The following is a 15971-nucleotide window of genomic DNA, read 5'->3' on the forward strand; positions in this document are numbered from 1 at the left end:
TAAGAACTTAAAGCATTCGTATTTCTGGGGTCATTTAGTATAGGTGCCAAATATCCCTACAAATCTAAATAGCTCATGAGATGATCATGTGTAGTTTTTTTATGTTTCCTATAATGTAACACACTGAAGAAAAGTTAAGATTGCATTCATTGTACCGTTCTTTTAAAAGTAGGCAAAATAAGTTATTTATTCTGGAATAAATTTTATTTAAATTATCACACTTTTTTTTTTACTGTAGTAATTTTAAAAATAATCTATAAAATTAAAGTGACTTTTTAAAGAGAAGTTCTAAGAGGATATAAAATGAATTTTGTATTTTTGAATATTGCTCCGTATGAAATTCTGTAATCTCATCATTCTCATTAATACATTAATGATTTTAGATTATGACCACTTTCAAGGTAACCAAAATCATAAGAGATTTATTTATTTATTTATTTTTATTTATTTTTATTTTTTATTGGCTGTGTTGGGTCTTCATTGCTGTGCGAGCCCTTCCTCTAGTTGTGGTGAGCAGGGGCTATTCTTTGTTGCGGTGCACAGGTTTCTCATTGTGGTGGCTTCTCTTGTTGAGAAGCACAGGTTCTAGGCACATGGGCTTCAGTAGTTGCAGCACGAAGCCTCCATAAGCTGTGGCTCACAGGCTTAGTTGTTCTGTGGCATGTGGGATCTTCCCAGATCAGGGCTTGAATGTATGTCCCCTGCATTGGCAGGCGGATTCTTAACCACTGCACCACCAGGGAAGTCCCCATAAGAGATTAAAATAAAAGGGTAATATTCACAAGAGGCCATGGTGCGTGTAAACTAATGACCAGCATCTTATACTTGACCATGTATTATGAATCAGTGGCTCATAATCCACTGTGGTTGACATCTTTTGCCCCCTACTGATTCATCAAAGTTTCTTAATTCTTTACCTTTAGAGTTAGGAAATCCCACATGGGCCCTACCACCTTTAATTTAAAGTGTCTAATTTGACAATAAAATCAAATTTTTTAGAGCATAATTTTTTTCCTCTCTTTTTACATTTTCAGTCCGATGGATTTGCTTGTATTAGCTAGTGATGGGTAGGTTTATGCTGGGGGAAAGTTAAAGTTTTGTTTCACTCTTGATTTCAATAATTTTACAGTCTGTTAAGATTAAAGGATAGTCGGAAAGTGGAATTCTCTAAAGATTGGAACTTTTAGAATACAGAAGACACTGAAAGAAACGAAGTAAGCAGTAGTTCATTGGATGGGGAAAAAACATGGATTATAACCGTGTGGTTGTCTCTACCATATCATCATCCTCCATCTTAAGATCTGCTCTCTGAGGGAATCTTTGCTGTCTTTTGTAGCATTTTTTCTTGTTTTTACATGACTGATCCACGTATATGCTGAAGGGAATAGATGCTTATCTTCCTGTTTAAAGTATGCTGGTATATTCTATTCATTTTATGAAATTAAAAGATACTTAGGCCTTACTGTATGATCGAGCAATTCTGCTTCTGGATATATGCCCAAAAGAATTGAAAGCAGATTCTCAAAAAGATATTTATACACCCATGTTCATAGAGTATTATTCATAATAGCCAAAAGATGGAAGCAACTCAAGTATACATTGACAGATGAATATATTAAAAATATGGTATGTACATACAATGGAATATTATTCAGCTTTTAAAAAGAAGGAAATTCTGACATGGATGAACCTTGATGACATGCTAAGTGAAATAAACCAGTCACAAGAGGACAAATGTTCTTTGATTTCATTTATATAGGGTAGCTAGAATAGTTAAAATTCATAGAGACAGGAAGTAGAGTGGTGGTTGCCAGGCTTGGGAGAAGTTGGGAGTTGTTTAAATGGGTACAAGTTATAGTTTTGCAAGATGAAGAGAGTTCTGGAGACTGGTTGCACAACAGTGTGAATATACTTAATGCCACTTACCTATACACTTAAAAATGTTCAAGATGGTAAATTTTATGTTGTATTTCATCACAATTTTAAAAATATTTAGGCCTTTTATAAGACGTCTTTGCCTTTTTTTTTTTATTTAACAGTTTTCTTGAGGTATAATTTGTATACCGTAAAATTCACCCATTTTTAGTGTATAGTTCAGTGATTTCAAAGTTGTGAAACAGTTTTAACTCAATCCAATTTTAGAACATTTCCATCACACCAAAAAGATCTTTGTGCCCAGTTGTAGTCACTCCCCATTCCTACTTTTAAGCCCCAGGCAACCATGAATCCAATCTTCATCTCTATAGATTTGCCTCTTATAGGCATTTCATACAAGTAATATATATGTAGTCTTTTGCATATGTCTTCTTTCACCTATCATAATTTTTTGACATGCATCTCTATATTGTGCCATGTATCAGTAGTTTATTCCTTTTATTGCTGAGTAGTATTCCCACGTTTGATGGACATTAGATTGCTTCTACTTTGGGGCTGTTATGAATAATGCTGTTACGAACATTTGCATCCAGGTGTCTTTGTATGGAAATATATTTTCATTTCTTTTGGGTTGGCACCTAGAAGTGAAATTGTCTTTGTTTCTGTTTTTTTAGAGAAACTTTTAAAAGCCACCATCATTATAGGCTTTGTGCACACACTCCTTCCTCTTGCTGTGATAATTTTAGGACTTTAAGAAAACATGTATAGTTCTTCATCTTTGAGCCTGTTTTAAAAAATATTAAGAGCAGCCAACACAAGGCCTTTTGGTTCTTTGGTGCAAGTAGCATAAGTTTATATATGGCAAAATTTAATTTAAAAATCTTTTACTTTTTTTTTTTTTTAAACTAGTCTCGTGAGCCTTTGACAAGAGCACGAAGTGAAGAAATGGGCAGGATTGTACCAGGACTGCCTTCAGGCTGGGCCAAGGTAAAACTCAAAATCAGCACAGAAATAAAATTACATGGTCACTGTTTTTTTAAAAAAACAAAACTCATGTATTTGTTTATTCTGCATCTTCTCTAATGCAGAGTAGATTCTGTTTCTTCACTGTAAGGATGTAGCTCATTCCCCTAGTTACAGCAGGGTTAGATTTTTCAATATCCAATCTGAGATGCTGGCTACAATATATGAACATCCTGGCATTTGTCATTTAGAAACAGTGTATCACTTTAAAACCTAAAGTTCTTTGAAAGTTTAATGATAGAAGTGATTATCGTCATTTTATTCAAATTATTTTAATCCAGAAGTAAATTTAGCAGTGGAATACTTTTGAGTGGTTTTTTTGGTTCTCTCAATGTTCATCATTTTTTGACTTGTTTTTTTTTTTTCTTCCTCATTTAAGTTTCTTGACCCTATCACTGGAACTTTTCGTTACTATCATTCGCCCACCAACACTGTTCATATGTATCCACCGGAAATGGCTCCTTCATCTGCACCTCCTTCCACCCCTCCAACTCATAAAGCCAAGCCACAGATTCCTGCTGAGCGGGATAGAGAACCATCCAAACTGAAGCGCTCCTACTCCTCCCCGGATATAACCCAGGCCATTCAAGAGGAAGAGAAGAGGAGGCCAACAGTAACTCCAACAGTTAATCGGGAAAACAAGTAAGTTTATTCTAATTCCTAGAAGCAGAGTAATCTGCTGTAGTTGAAAACTTCTAAACATATCAGTGTATTTAATATCAAGGAGTCAGAAAATTCTGTGGATGGCTATCCCAGCCTTTATTTAGTAAAGAGGAAAAAAGAAATAAATGGATTAAATGTCCTTGATTTTTCCTCCCAAGTGCTAACTTATTTCACAAAGAATTATTGTATGTATTCATGTAGATATAAAAGTATACACCTTGTTATGTTTTAAGGCAGTGTGCTATAGACTACCTAGATGTTTTTTATAAACTTCCTGTGACCCCTAAATCTCCTTTTGAGGACCATAATTTATAGGATTGTTGAGTATGTCTTGTTGCAGCTCTTAAATCCAATTTTTTTTTTACCTCAGCCAGTAATGTGAGAACAAACTTATATAGTATTAAAATAATAAGCATTATAGTGTGTATCAGCTTCTAATCTTTATTCTGTTCCCTTTTCCTTCATTGCATTTCTGTTACTCTGTTCACAGGTGGTGATCAGTAGGTTCATTTAGGTTTTCCCCAAACAGTATCTCATTTAGATGTATTCCTGGCTTTATCCCTTATTGAATACTCTAATGCTCCTGACTTATGATTGATCGGGTTATGAGAAGATAGTTTTCTAGTCTATTTACCACTTCTGATCATTAATTTTGGGGGATGTGGGATAGATGGAAGTGAAAACAAATGGATTTTTCTATTTATTAAATACACTGTCTTAATTGCTAAGGAATTCTAACTAGGTCTTTTTGACCTCTTCAGAATCACTTACCCCAAAAGTAGTTAATCTATTTTCCTCCTGAGAACCTTCCCTGCCAGGTGGGGACTTACCTGGAGGAGATTTTGTAAAATTGGTAAATCTAGTTACAGATTTTAGAGCTCACTATTAAAGCTGGTGAGGTTTAATTCCTTCTTGAATCATCATTCTTATTAAAGTTTGTTAATTTGACAGTTTTAAAAACTATACCATATGCAGTTCATGTATTTTTTTTTTATGTGTTGAACAGAGAAAGAGCACGAGTGCCTACACCTGAGCCATGTGTAAAGAAAAGCTGGTTGAAATATAATTTGATCTGTTCTCAATATTCCTTTCAGAGGTGGAAATATACTTAGGATCAATAATAAAAGAAAGACTTATCAGAAGTTTTCTTAATGCTGTAGCAGTTCTAGAAGTTCCACATATAAATCAAATACACTAACAAAAGTCTTGGAGGCATTATCTAGTCCATTGCTGTCCAGTAGACATGTTGATAGAAACGTTCTGTATCTGCTGTGCAGTATGGTAATGGCTGTTTTGAATTGTGGCTAGTGTAACTAAAGAGCTAGATTTAAATTTTATTTTAAGTTTATATAGCCACTTATGGCTAGTGGCTACTACCACATTTGTCAGCACAGCTCTAGACTTTAGGTTATAGTACCCAAATAACCTCTGCCTCCTTGATATATATTCCACTGTAACACACACACACACACACACACACACACACACACACACACACACACACACACATTTTTTTGATTCCTTTTTTGGCATTCTGGTTGAATTCAACATTTGCTAATGCTAAACTTCCTTAGACATGTAAAAGAGCCTTCTCTACCAGAAGACTCTGCCTGTTCATGAGAAGCCAGAGAATCTATCTCAGGGTATCTCTAAGAACCGTGAACTCACTTAAGAGATTAAAGGTGTTTGTTTCATGGGAGGGTCACAGTATATAATCAGTGTTACCTAGATACTAAATGTCCTGTAAGACCCAGTACCTTATGAGTAAATAACTCTTTGCAAGATTACTGTATACCATGGTACAGATACTGCAGTTTACTGCCCTTCGTAGTGTGAACTTTCATTTCAGATCCTGTGCATTTTAAGACATCTTGTTACACTTTTTTCTTCCTTAGGCCAACAAGCTACCCTAAAGCTGAGATCACGAGGCTTTCTGCTTCTCAAATTCGGAACCTTAATCCTGTTTTTGGGGGATCTGGACCAGCTCTCACTGGACTTCGTAATTTAGGAAATACTTGTTACATGAACTCAATACTGCAGTGCCTGTGTAATACTCCACATTTGGCTGATTATTTCAATCGCAACTGTTACCAGGATGATATTAATAGGTAAAGAAATATACTTTTTGCATTATAAATATTAAAAGGGTGATCTAACCACACTTCCTTACCGCCCAGCTCCAGAGATGTCAAATTAGGAAAGAAGAAAATATTCTTAAGAACAGTGTAGAGAAAAGCCTCCTCTGATTGGTAAAGCACAGACAGGAAAGGAACAGTGCAGGAAGGCAGAACCTCACTGTCATAAACTGGAGCCTTGTAGATAAGGAATAGGAGACCGTGCAGGGCTGGCAGTCAAAAGGAAGCAATTTGGATGGGTGTAATCACAGTAAGATTCAGATAAATATTTGGTAATAGACCTGTGAATAAGTATTTTAGTGTAGGGTCACATATTATAGTATGTGAATAGTTTAATGTTGATATCAAGAACCCACTGTACCTTGGCTTTTTATAATTTCCTTTATTGCTTTTTTGTAACTTTAATTTTATTTGCAAAGGTCAAATTTGTTGGGCCATAAAGGTGAAGTGGCAGAAGAATTTGGCATAATCATGAAAGCCTTGTGGACAGGACAGTACAGGTATATCAGTCCGAAAGACTTTAAGATCACCATTGGGAAGATCAATGACCAATTTGCAGGATACAGCCAGCAAGATTCACAAGAACTGCTTCTGTTCCTAATGGATGGTCTCCATGAAGATCTTAATAAAGTAAGAAATTTTTCGAAGTTGCAAAGGCTTTTTTAGGGTTGTTCAGCATTGTACTCATTTTTATAGCAATTTAAAATTATAGTTGGTGATTGTTCAGTGCTAATTTATTCAAATCTAGTGACTGTACTATGGCATGGAACTTTAAAACAAACATATCTGATAGGTCTAATATTTGAAAGGAAGTATATGCAATTTGTATTTACTTAGAAAAATGTTAACAGGTTGTATTATTGTGAGAAACTTGTAAATGTTGTCAGTTTGTAAAAATAGTTGTCAGAGACTCTGTGTTTATGACCCATATGACTGAGTGATTCATGTGAAAAGTTATTATTGAGGCATCTTTGTCTGATACTATGGCTTCCTTTTAGCACCAAGCTGTCCTCTTTCAGATACCTTTGGGATCTACCTTACTTAGCAGCAAACGTATACATACACATATAGATACACACACATATGTATGTATATGTATGTGTGTGAATATATGTTTGTTGTGTGTATCTATATGTGTATATGTGTATGAAGGTAGGTAGGCAGATAGAGTGTATCCATCCATGAGACTAGGACAACAAAATATCTGTCTAGTTGTGGCCCTAACTCCCAGCTGTATGTGGAATGTCTTCTCTTTTCAAAACCAGACTTTTCAGCTTTTTAAATAAAAAATTATTAAGAAATTGCAATAAGTTGCACACTTTTGATAAAGCAGGCTTTAGTATTTGGGGAGGTTTTTTTGGCTAGAATTTTTTTTGAAGCACTTGATGAGATTAGAACTCCTTTATGAAAAGAACCAGAAGTGTTTCTAAATCTGCAGTTTGTATTTAATATACTGTTTCAATTTTATATTTAAATGTTGACTTTTAAGATATTAATATAGAGTTTAAATATTATTTCCAGGCTGATAATCGGAAGAGACATAAAGAAGAAAATAATGATCATCTCGATGACTTTAAAGCTGCAGAACATGCTTGGCAGAAACACAAGCAGCTCAATGAATCTATCATTGTTGCACTTTTTCAGGGTCAGTTCAAATCCACAGTACAGTGTCTCACCTGTCACAAAAAGTCTAGGACATTTGAGGCCTTCATGTATTTGTCTCTACCACTAGCGTCTACAAGTAAATGTACATTACAGGTAAGTTTAAGAGAAAATGATTTGTTGAAAAAAAATTCTGTTTATATGCATATAGAGGTGTACTTTATTCAGTGATTTGTTTCTGTTGTTTGCCCCTATAGACATTTTATAGGTTAAAACTCAAACAAAAATTATGTTTTAATTAGGCCTCTGTAGACTTAGAAAAAAATCAGCATTTTTTAAAAGAAATTTTCCTTTTTAAAATATTTTTTCCTATTAAATATTCTTATAGAGTTGATAATTTTTTTAAGTTTGTATTTATTGAAGAAATTTTAAAAGTTAATTTGGAAAATTGTATGTTAACTTTAATTTAGGTACACTTTTTATAAGAATTTGCCCTACATGGGTATATCAAATAAATACCCTGTTTTGCACACAGCAGCAGTGTGATTTAGAGAGCTTGTTGACACCTTTAGTATTAGCTTTCTGTTAGTCAGAGCTTCCTGAGCCACCAGGTAGAAGTTGTTCCCTGGTGCTCTCACACGCGGGATTTCTTCTCTCCACCATAGGCAGCAGCACCACCACTCGCCACACTCTGTCACTGTCAGCTCCCATCTGCATCTGTGTTCCTCAGGAGATCATAAACTCTGTAGGGGAGGAACTGTTTACTGTTGTATTCCTCATGCCTGGCAGAGTAACTTATTGAACAGATGCTCAGTGATACTGTGTTGAAAAAATGAATTAACAAGTATCTACTGCTTGTTTTTGCCTCCAGGATTGCCTTAGATTATTTTCCAAAGAAGAAAAACTCACAGATAACAACAGGTTTTACTGCAGTCATTGCAGAGCTCGACGGGATTCACTAAAAAAGATAGAAATCTGGAAGTTGCCACCTGTGCTTTTAGTGCATCTGAAACGGTAAAAGGGACATATTTTTCTGTTTGGTACTTTTTAGATGAAGGAATTCTAAGTCTTTTATTCTAAACACTTTGTTGTACTGCCTGCTTAGGATGTATAACAAAGGAAGATTATCTGGTTAAGGTATCTCTAGGGAAATTAGGCAGAAATGATGAGACTCTAGTTCACCTTAGTGTTTGCAGTAACAGGGCAAAGTGACAGCACCACTCTTTCATGTAATTCCGTCTTTAAAAATCAATAAAACTAGTGGGGAGGGATAGATTGGAGTTTGAGATTGACACATACCCACTGCTATATTTACAGTGGACATTTGCAATGGATAACCAAGGGAATTCCCTGGTAGTCCAGTGGTTAGGACTCAGCGCTCTCACTGCCAAGGGTGCGGGTTCTATCCCTGGGCGGGGAATTAAGATTCTGCAAGCTGCACAGCACGGCCAAAAAAAATTAAAAATAAAAAAAAGTAACATAGACAACCAACAAGGACCTACTGTATAGCACAGGGAACTCTGCTCAATATTCTGTAATAACCTAAATAGGAAAAGAATTTAAAAACAATAGATACATGTATATGTATTACTGAATCACTTTGCTGTCCACCTGAAACTAACACATTGTTAATCATGATACTCCAATATGAAATAAAAACTTTAAAAAAAATTAGTGAAACTAAATTGTTGCATTTCAAATATGAAAAATTTAAATCATTACAAAGCATTCAGTGAAAATGTATAAAAATAATGTTATATAGTATTATGACTAACATATTACAGATAAAATTTATCAAACAATGAACATAAAAAAGTTAATACTGTGCTGAAAATGAAATATATGAGTTTTTTTTAAGTGTAATTTTTAAAGGTAAAGTACTAAGGATGCCCTTGTAGAGTGCAGACATATTTTTGTCCAGATTTTTCCAGCTGATGAAAAAGATATGGCCCTACAGCAGTAGAATAATAATGGCAAGAGAGTTTTAAAACATGTGCTAGGTCTTTTGCTCTGATTCTTTGTCTTCGTGGTATCCACCTGTGGAGTGATAACTGTCATTTTTTGGAAAAACTTTTTAAAAGAAAGTTTCATCTTTTTATTGAGAGCTCTAATTTTTGTTTCAAAGAAAGCATTTCTTTTTAATTTTTTGCTTCATCTTATGTTATTGGGGATTCTTAGGCAGTTATTTGTGAATTTCAACGTTGAAATGTTCAAATTCCTCTTGTGTAAATTTTTTAACAAAAGCTTTTTATGTGTTTTTTTTTTTTTTCTTCTTTTTTTGTTATTCTTTTTTGGCCGCTCCATGCGGCATGTGGGATCTTATCAGTTCCCCGATCAGGATCAAACCTGTGCACCCTGCAGTGGAAGCATGGAGTCTTAACCACTGGACGGCCGGGGCAGTCTGAAGCCAGGTGTCTTTAACAGGTCCCTCCATGATGAAAATTCTGAGTGTGTGTTTGTAATGGGTTTTCTGGCTCTGGACTGTTAATGAATGAATTAGGATTCATTCTGATGTCTTTGGTCTGTCACTGTAGTTACTGTAATGTTTTGCTCTACAGTTTTTCCTACGATGGCAGGTGGAAGCAAAAATTACAGACATCTGTGGACTTCCCATTAGAAAACCTTGATTTGTCGCAGTATGTTATTGGTCCAAAGAATAATTTGAAGAAATACAACTTGTTTTCTGTTTCGGTAAGTATCTCATTAAACTAAATATTTTCTTCTTTCGAAGCAAACTGAAAAACCAAGTTTCAAGAGGTTCCTTACCTCATAGGAAAGTAAGAACAACATAAATTATTGACACATTGTAAATAATTCCGTTTGAATTGATTTTCTATCTTGTTTGGCACAGAATCACTACGGTGGGCTGGATGGAGGCCACTACACGGCCTATTGTAAAAATGCAGCAAGACAGCGGTGGTTTAAATTTGATGATCATGAAGTTTCTGATATCTCCGTTTCTTCTGTGAAATCCTCAGCAGCTTATATCCTCTTTTATACATCATTGGGACCACGAGTAACTGATGTAGCCACATAAGGAGAAGTAGGTTATAAGCTAGTTATCTTTTAACAGGCTGAGCAGCACAACTCTTGAAATGCTTATAAAGACTCTGGATCGCTACAGCTGGCCATTTAAAGGAATTCTAGGACAGTGGGAGCTGTGTTACTATACCATATACTTCAGGTCAGTGCTATTATCAAAAAACTGACCAAGAACATTTAACAAGTATTGCAGTAAGCATTCCATACAGGTACCATTTATTTCAAAACAATTTTTTTAGTTTGATCCAAAGTTAAAATAATTAACTAGCTAAGCATTATTATTCTGCTGGTCTAAAAACCATTGTATCCTTTATTTTCCTTTTCACTGTTATGGCCTTTTCACATTTCTAAATCCCAGCTTGATCTATGAATACTCTAGAACGATGTAAAGCAGATAGGAATGTATGTGTATATATTTATTGCACACTTGCACATCAAATCAATGTACATAGTATAATATGTGGTCCTTTTGTGAAGCTTAGAACTCAGAGGATTGCTTTTTTTTTTTTATTTTCCTTTTTGGCCTATTCTGCAGTGCTTTCTTAGGGAAATGACAGGGCAGAGCTATTTTTCTGTTGGCTTTGGCTGTATTTGTGCACTAAATCTTTATTCTAAAAAAAAAAATAGAAACCTTTAATTTTTTTAAATGAGAATTTTCATTTACACCTACATTAAAATCTTAATGAGAAAATAATTTAAAACCCTATAAGTGTCCTGTCTTTAATTTTATATTATTAAACATAGGACAGTAGAATTACAGATTTTACACACACACTCTTTATCTCACTACAGTGACTTAAAATTTAGTACACTTATTCTGTTGCATCACTTGATTGCACCCTTCCTTCACCTTGACCCTGAACTGCATATAGCACTTATGATTCTCTCAGAGTTGGGAGTCAAAGTAAGATATAATAACTAAACACCCAGACTCATTCTATCAAGAGTAGTAGAATTCTTAGGATTAAGATAAAAAAGAGATAAGAGTCAGACATGACTGCAAAGTGAACTGCATTATAAACCACATCTTTACAAAGTGATGTTTTAGAAGGGATAGAGGAGGACTTCCCTGATGGTGCAGTGGTTAAGAATCTGCCTGCCAGTGCAGGGGACACGGGTTCAATCCCTGGTCCGAACCCTGGTCCAGGAAGATCCTATATGCCGCAGAGCAACTAAGCCTGTGCACCACAACTACTGAGCCCACGAACTGCAACTACTGAAGCCTGTGCACTCTGGGGCCCACTTGCCACAACTGCTAAGCCCATGTGCTGTAGCTACAGAAGCCTGCATACCTAGAGCCCGTGCTCTGCAATGAGAAGCCACTGCAGTGAGAAGCCCGAGCACTGCAACAAAGAATAGCCCCAGCTCACCACAACGAGAGAAAAGCCTGAGCGCAGCAACAAAAGACCCACACAGCCAAAAGTTTAAAAAATTTTTTAAAAAGGGGGGTGGGGGGGTTGATAGAGGAGCTTAGGATTTATCATTTACTTCAGGGACTCAGTCGTTACAGGTGAAGTCAATATAAACACTCCATATAAAAAAAAAAAGATTCTAAAGGTGTTTCTGAAAGGTGTCACAATTAGTAGACTCCCAGGAAGAAGATGAAAGAATGGGTGTTCGTTTGTGAAACTGACAACTTTTCATGTTCTACGATTAGTCTGAGTGACATAGTTTTCTGGCTAAATTATCTGAACAACTAAACTAAGTATTTTCAAATCACATTCTTAAGCTCACAGAGCTACTCTGAACAAAAGTTATTTTGGTTTAGCTCCATGAAGTATCTTTGGAAAATAATTTGGTGGATATATATAATAATGAGATAGTTTATAATAAAAATACACACTAATAAACACTGCAGTTTGAAACCTGAATACATTACATAATCTGCGTGCTTTGAAGGTCCCCATCTGTTAGCACTGCATCATTTTCACACTGCCTTTTTCAGTGGGCCAGGACCCATCTTTGTTAAAGACTTACCTTGTAAAAAGGTTCTATAATATTCCAGAAAGACTTAAAAATGCCTGTGATGCAAGTAAGTTGCAAGAGTTTTAATGACAAGGCAAAACAAGTACCAGGTTCTAATTGCTAGTTTTGCAATTTTCAGGAAACACCATTTTCCTAGCTCTTGCATTTTTGTATAGGTATAGAAAAGGGCTGGCAGCTATAGAACAGGAGATACGCTGTAGCAGTTTGAACTGAAGTATCTGGAATCTCACTGACTCGTGTGTCATCAAAGCTATACCAGGCGTGGGTCACCGAGTTCTTGCAGAAAGCAGTGTAGTGGCCACCATCCAGATCACCAAAGTGGTTCTAGGGGAGAAAGGACTGTCAGACTTAGTTTTTACATTTGAATACTCGTAACTATTAGAACCAAAAAGGTAGGGCCAAGAAATATTTTTCATAATTGTCCCTTATACTGGATTAAAAGGAAATGCTAATTTTGTTAAGTTAAATCATTCATTTGGCCTCACTGCTGTATTTTTCATGTTACTGAAATGGTATATTGTATCCATTGATTATTTAATAGAATCTGTGAATGAAATAGGATAGTATTTGGTAGCATCTAATATTTATCAGTTAATACTTACTGAGGACCTACTGTACATAGACTATTAAACATCAAAGTAAATTTTAAAATAAAATAGTCATCTTTTCCTAAAATGAGCTTATAGTTTAATTTTGAGGACAGTCTAAGATAGACACGAAAAAAGATGTTTAACATTGAAACAAGACGTTAAAACAACTGCACATTGCTACCACACAATTTGAGGGGGTTGTACAACAGCTCCCTCGGTTAATCCAAGGCCGAAGAAAGAACCTATTCCACTGTCTTTTTCCCGTGTCTTCCCTAACCCAGTAAAGGAATGTTGGAAACAAAGGCATTGGAGAACCTCACTTCTCAGAAGGTGGTATGGCATAGAGCAAGGGTTGACAAACGATTTGCCAGTGGGTCAGAGCTAGCCCTACTGCCTGTTTTTGTATGGCCTGTGAATTAAGAATGCATTTTATATTTTTATATGGTTGAAAAAAATCAAAAGAATATTTTGTGATGTGAAAATTATATGAAATTTAAATTTTTCAATGTCCTTAAAGTTTTATGGGAACACAGCCATGCTCACTTGTTTATAAGTGGCTGGTTTCACACTAAAACAGTAAAGTTGAATAGTTGCAAGAGAGACTATAGACTACATGGCCTGCAAAGCCTAAAATATTTACTATCTGGCTTTTCAAGTTTGCTGATCCCTGGAGTAGAGGGTAAAAAATGGAATTTTCTAGTCAATTCTGACTATGAATTTAGTTCTAATACTACACAATGACCATAAGGAAATCATTTAACCTTCCCCTATCTTTTAAAACTGGGTAATAAGACCTTGTCTTATACAACTACTATTTCTCTTATAGTGCTAGCACATAGGAAGTACTTATTAAGTATTCCCTTAGACCTTCATCTTCCCCACATCTACCCTTACACATTAGAGAAATATCCCAAAGTTGACATTTAAAAGATTCCGTCTCTGGTCCTGGTCTTGGCCATGTGACCTTAAACTGATAGGATTAAAATTCCTTATTTATAAAATGGTGCCCATAATATTGTGATGTAATTTGATTGAGAAAAACAAAACATCTGGTGGATCCAGATGATGAAGTAATGCTCTAAAGTGACTAGACAGATCATGGCTGGAATATGTTCAGTTTTGATGACAATTTAAAAAACAAAAACATTGACATAGTAGAAGAGGGTGAAGCATCATTCTAGACTTCCATTCCCAGTGATTCTGGCAATTAGCAATCCTGAAAGCCTTAGTTATGAAACTGTGAAGAATGCTGGATAAAACATGGTAAATACCCTTTGAAATATATGGCTAACTTTAAAGATTGTATAGTGAGAGTAATCTCCAGGGGCCAAGAACACAGGAAATAAAAGATTAGCATGATGTGTGGTGGATGCTGTGACTGCCTGGGAGTAGAGACAGTTCGTAGTCCCTGGAACCACAATGCTTGGGTTTTAAAGGTCGCACTAGAGCTAAAGTCTTAAGTCCCTGCAAGGTGAGGAGTTGGATTGAAATTCACACACATAGCCACAGCCTCTTAAAGAGATTCACCCTCAATAAAAGAATAAACTATGGGGGAAAAAAATCCATCCTCCAGTGCTTAGCTTAGCTTAGGCTGTGGGTACAAAGAATAAAAGTCATTCCTGGAAACTGGGTTACAACAGACCTGACTTCTCTTTGGTTTGGGATTCAAATTTACACTATCTATGTGTCTCAGAATCCTGTGACTTTAATATGAGGAGAAGTATTTGGGCGTTGCTTGGCAAAAGAAAAGGGAATTACTTTCTGGATTGATGCACCTTAATTCAGGCTGCACAGGATACCCACATATAAAAAACCCCAGTGACACTGAACTCACAATATTATAGAACACACAAGGAAGCAATGCACCATGAGTAAGAGTTAAAAGGCAATAAATAGCAAGATTAAAAACCTCAAGGACTTTAGATAACAGAAACTATACAGAGAGCATATAGACTTCTAAGAAAAGGAAGCAAACTTTGAAAACCTAGAAAGAACTTCCAGAAATGACAAATATTTGAAATTAAAATTTTAGTGTAGATTAAATAGTACATAGAATTGAAGAGAGAGTAAATAAACTATAGAAACGAAACTGAGGAAATTACCCTGAATGTAGTAGTGACAAGAAGTTGAATGAGAGCATCCAGTATATACCTTGTAGAAGTTCTAGAAAGTACAGTATAGGAACAAGACAGTAATGAAAGTGATGACTAGAAATGATTAATGAAAGACAATCTTCAAATTTAGGAAATACGGCGAACCCAGGAGAAATGAAAACAATACTGCAAGACAACAAACAGAGAAATGTTTAAAATAGTTTCAAAATGATAAAATAACTTCATCTAGAAGTTGGTCTCTAGTTAAATTATTTAAGAATCAAAGTAAACTAAAGACTTTTTCAGTCAACGACTTGGGAGACATCAGAATAATAGACCCTTGTTCAAAAGGCTACTGAAATATGTCCTACACAAATAAAATTGAATCAAAGAAAAAGTGATATATAAGATTGGTAGCAAAAAGGTTGGTAAAGATCCTGGTAAATCTAAATCAACATGAACTATATATAAGACCATGATAAGTAATGTCTACTCTGTAGGTAAATATAAAAAAGTTAAAACCAAAATGCTAGTAGTTCAGTCATCAGAATTACAATGTTTAGATCCTTCTATTTGTTTGAGGAGCATATAGGGATCTTAATTAACTTCAGGCTTTAAGTTAAGTATGGAACCTGAAGTTTTAAGGGTAATTGTAAAAGAATCTAAATATAATGTGTAACCTCCAGAGTTATAGAGGAAGAACAAAGAAAATATCATTTAGGTAGTAGCCAAGAAAAAAGGGGGGGAAATGACTAAAGAAATCAGGTTAACATAAAGCACACAAGATGACAACATAAATCCAAATTTATTACTAGTTGAAATATATGGAAATGTACTAAACTTATTGGAGGTTGACAGATTGGAGTTTTAAAATCCATTTCTATACACTATTTTAACAATTAGAATTCAGAAAGCTTGAATTTAAAGGAAAGGAGGGTTTTCCCTCCTTAAGCAATGCCTAA

General features: G+C 35.2%; 2 protein-coding genes across 7 annotated transcripts in view; one reads left to right on the forward strand and one right to left on the reverse strand.

Annotated features, from left to right (window-relative positions):
• Positions 1-15971, forward strand: part of USP8 (ubiquitin specific peptidase 8) — a 73192-nt gene that overhangs the window by 39495 nt on the left and 17726 nt on the right. For 5 of the 6 annotated variants that reach the window (XM_057722159.1, XM_057722163.1, XM_057722160.1 and 2 more), the window contains 7 exons: positions 2785-2862; positions 3278-3540; positions 5457-5669; positions 6116-6326; positions 7218-7454; positions 8170-8312; positions 9857-9989. In XM_057722159.1, the coding sequence (XP_057578142.1) occupies positions 2785-2862; positions 3278-3540; positions 5457-5669; positions 6116-6326; positions 7218-7454; positions 8170-8312; positions 9857-9989 (1278 nt within the window). Of the gene's footprint in view, positions 1-2784; positions 2863-3277; positions 3541-5456; positions 5670-6115; positions 6327-7217; positions 7455-8169; positions 8313-9856; positions 9990-10149; positions 10976-15971 lie in introns of those variants that run through there. The other variant, XM_057722164.1, reaches the window with a different exon arrangement.
• The window catches only part of USP50 (ubiquitin specific peptidase 50), a 29723-nt gene continuing 26160 nt past the window's right edge, over positions 12409-15971 (reverse strand). The window contains exon 7 of the mRNA XM_057722166.1: positions 12409-12650. Coding sequence (XP_057578149.1) covers positions 12459-12650 — 192 coding nt within the window. The 3' untranslated portion in view covers positions 12409-12458. The remainder of the gene's footprint in view (positions 12651-15971) is intronic.

The sequence above is a fragment of the Hippopotamus amphibius genome, chromosome 2 (assembly GCF_030028045.1).
Source record: "Hippopotamus amphibius kiboko isolate mHipAmp2 chromosome 2, mHipAmp2.hap2, whole genome shotgun sequence".
NCBI lineage: Eukaryota > Metazoa > Chordata > Mammalia > Artiodactyla > Hippopotamidae > Hippopotamus > Hippopotamus amphibius.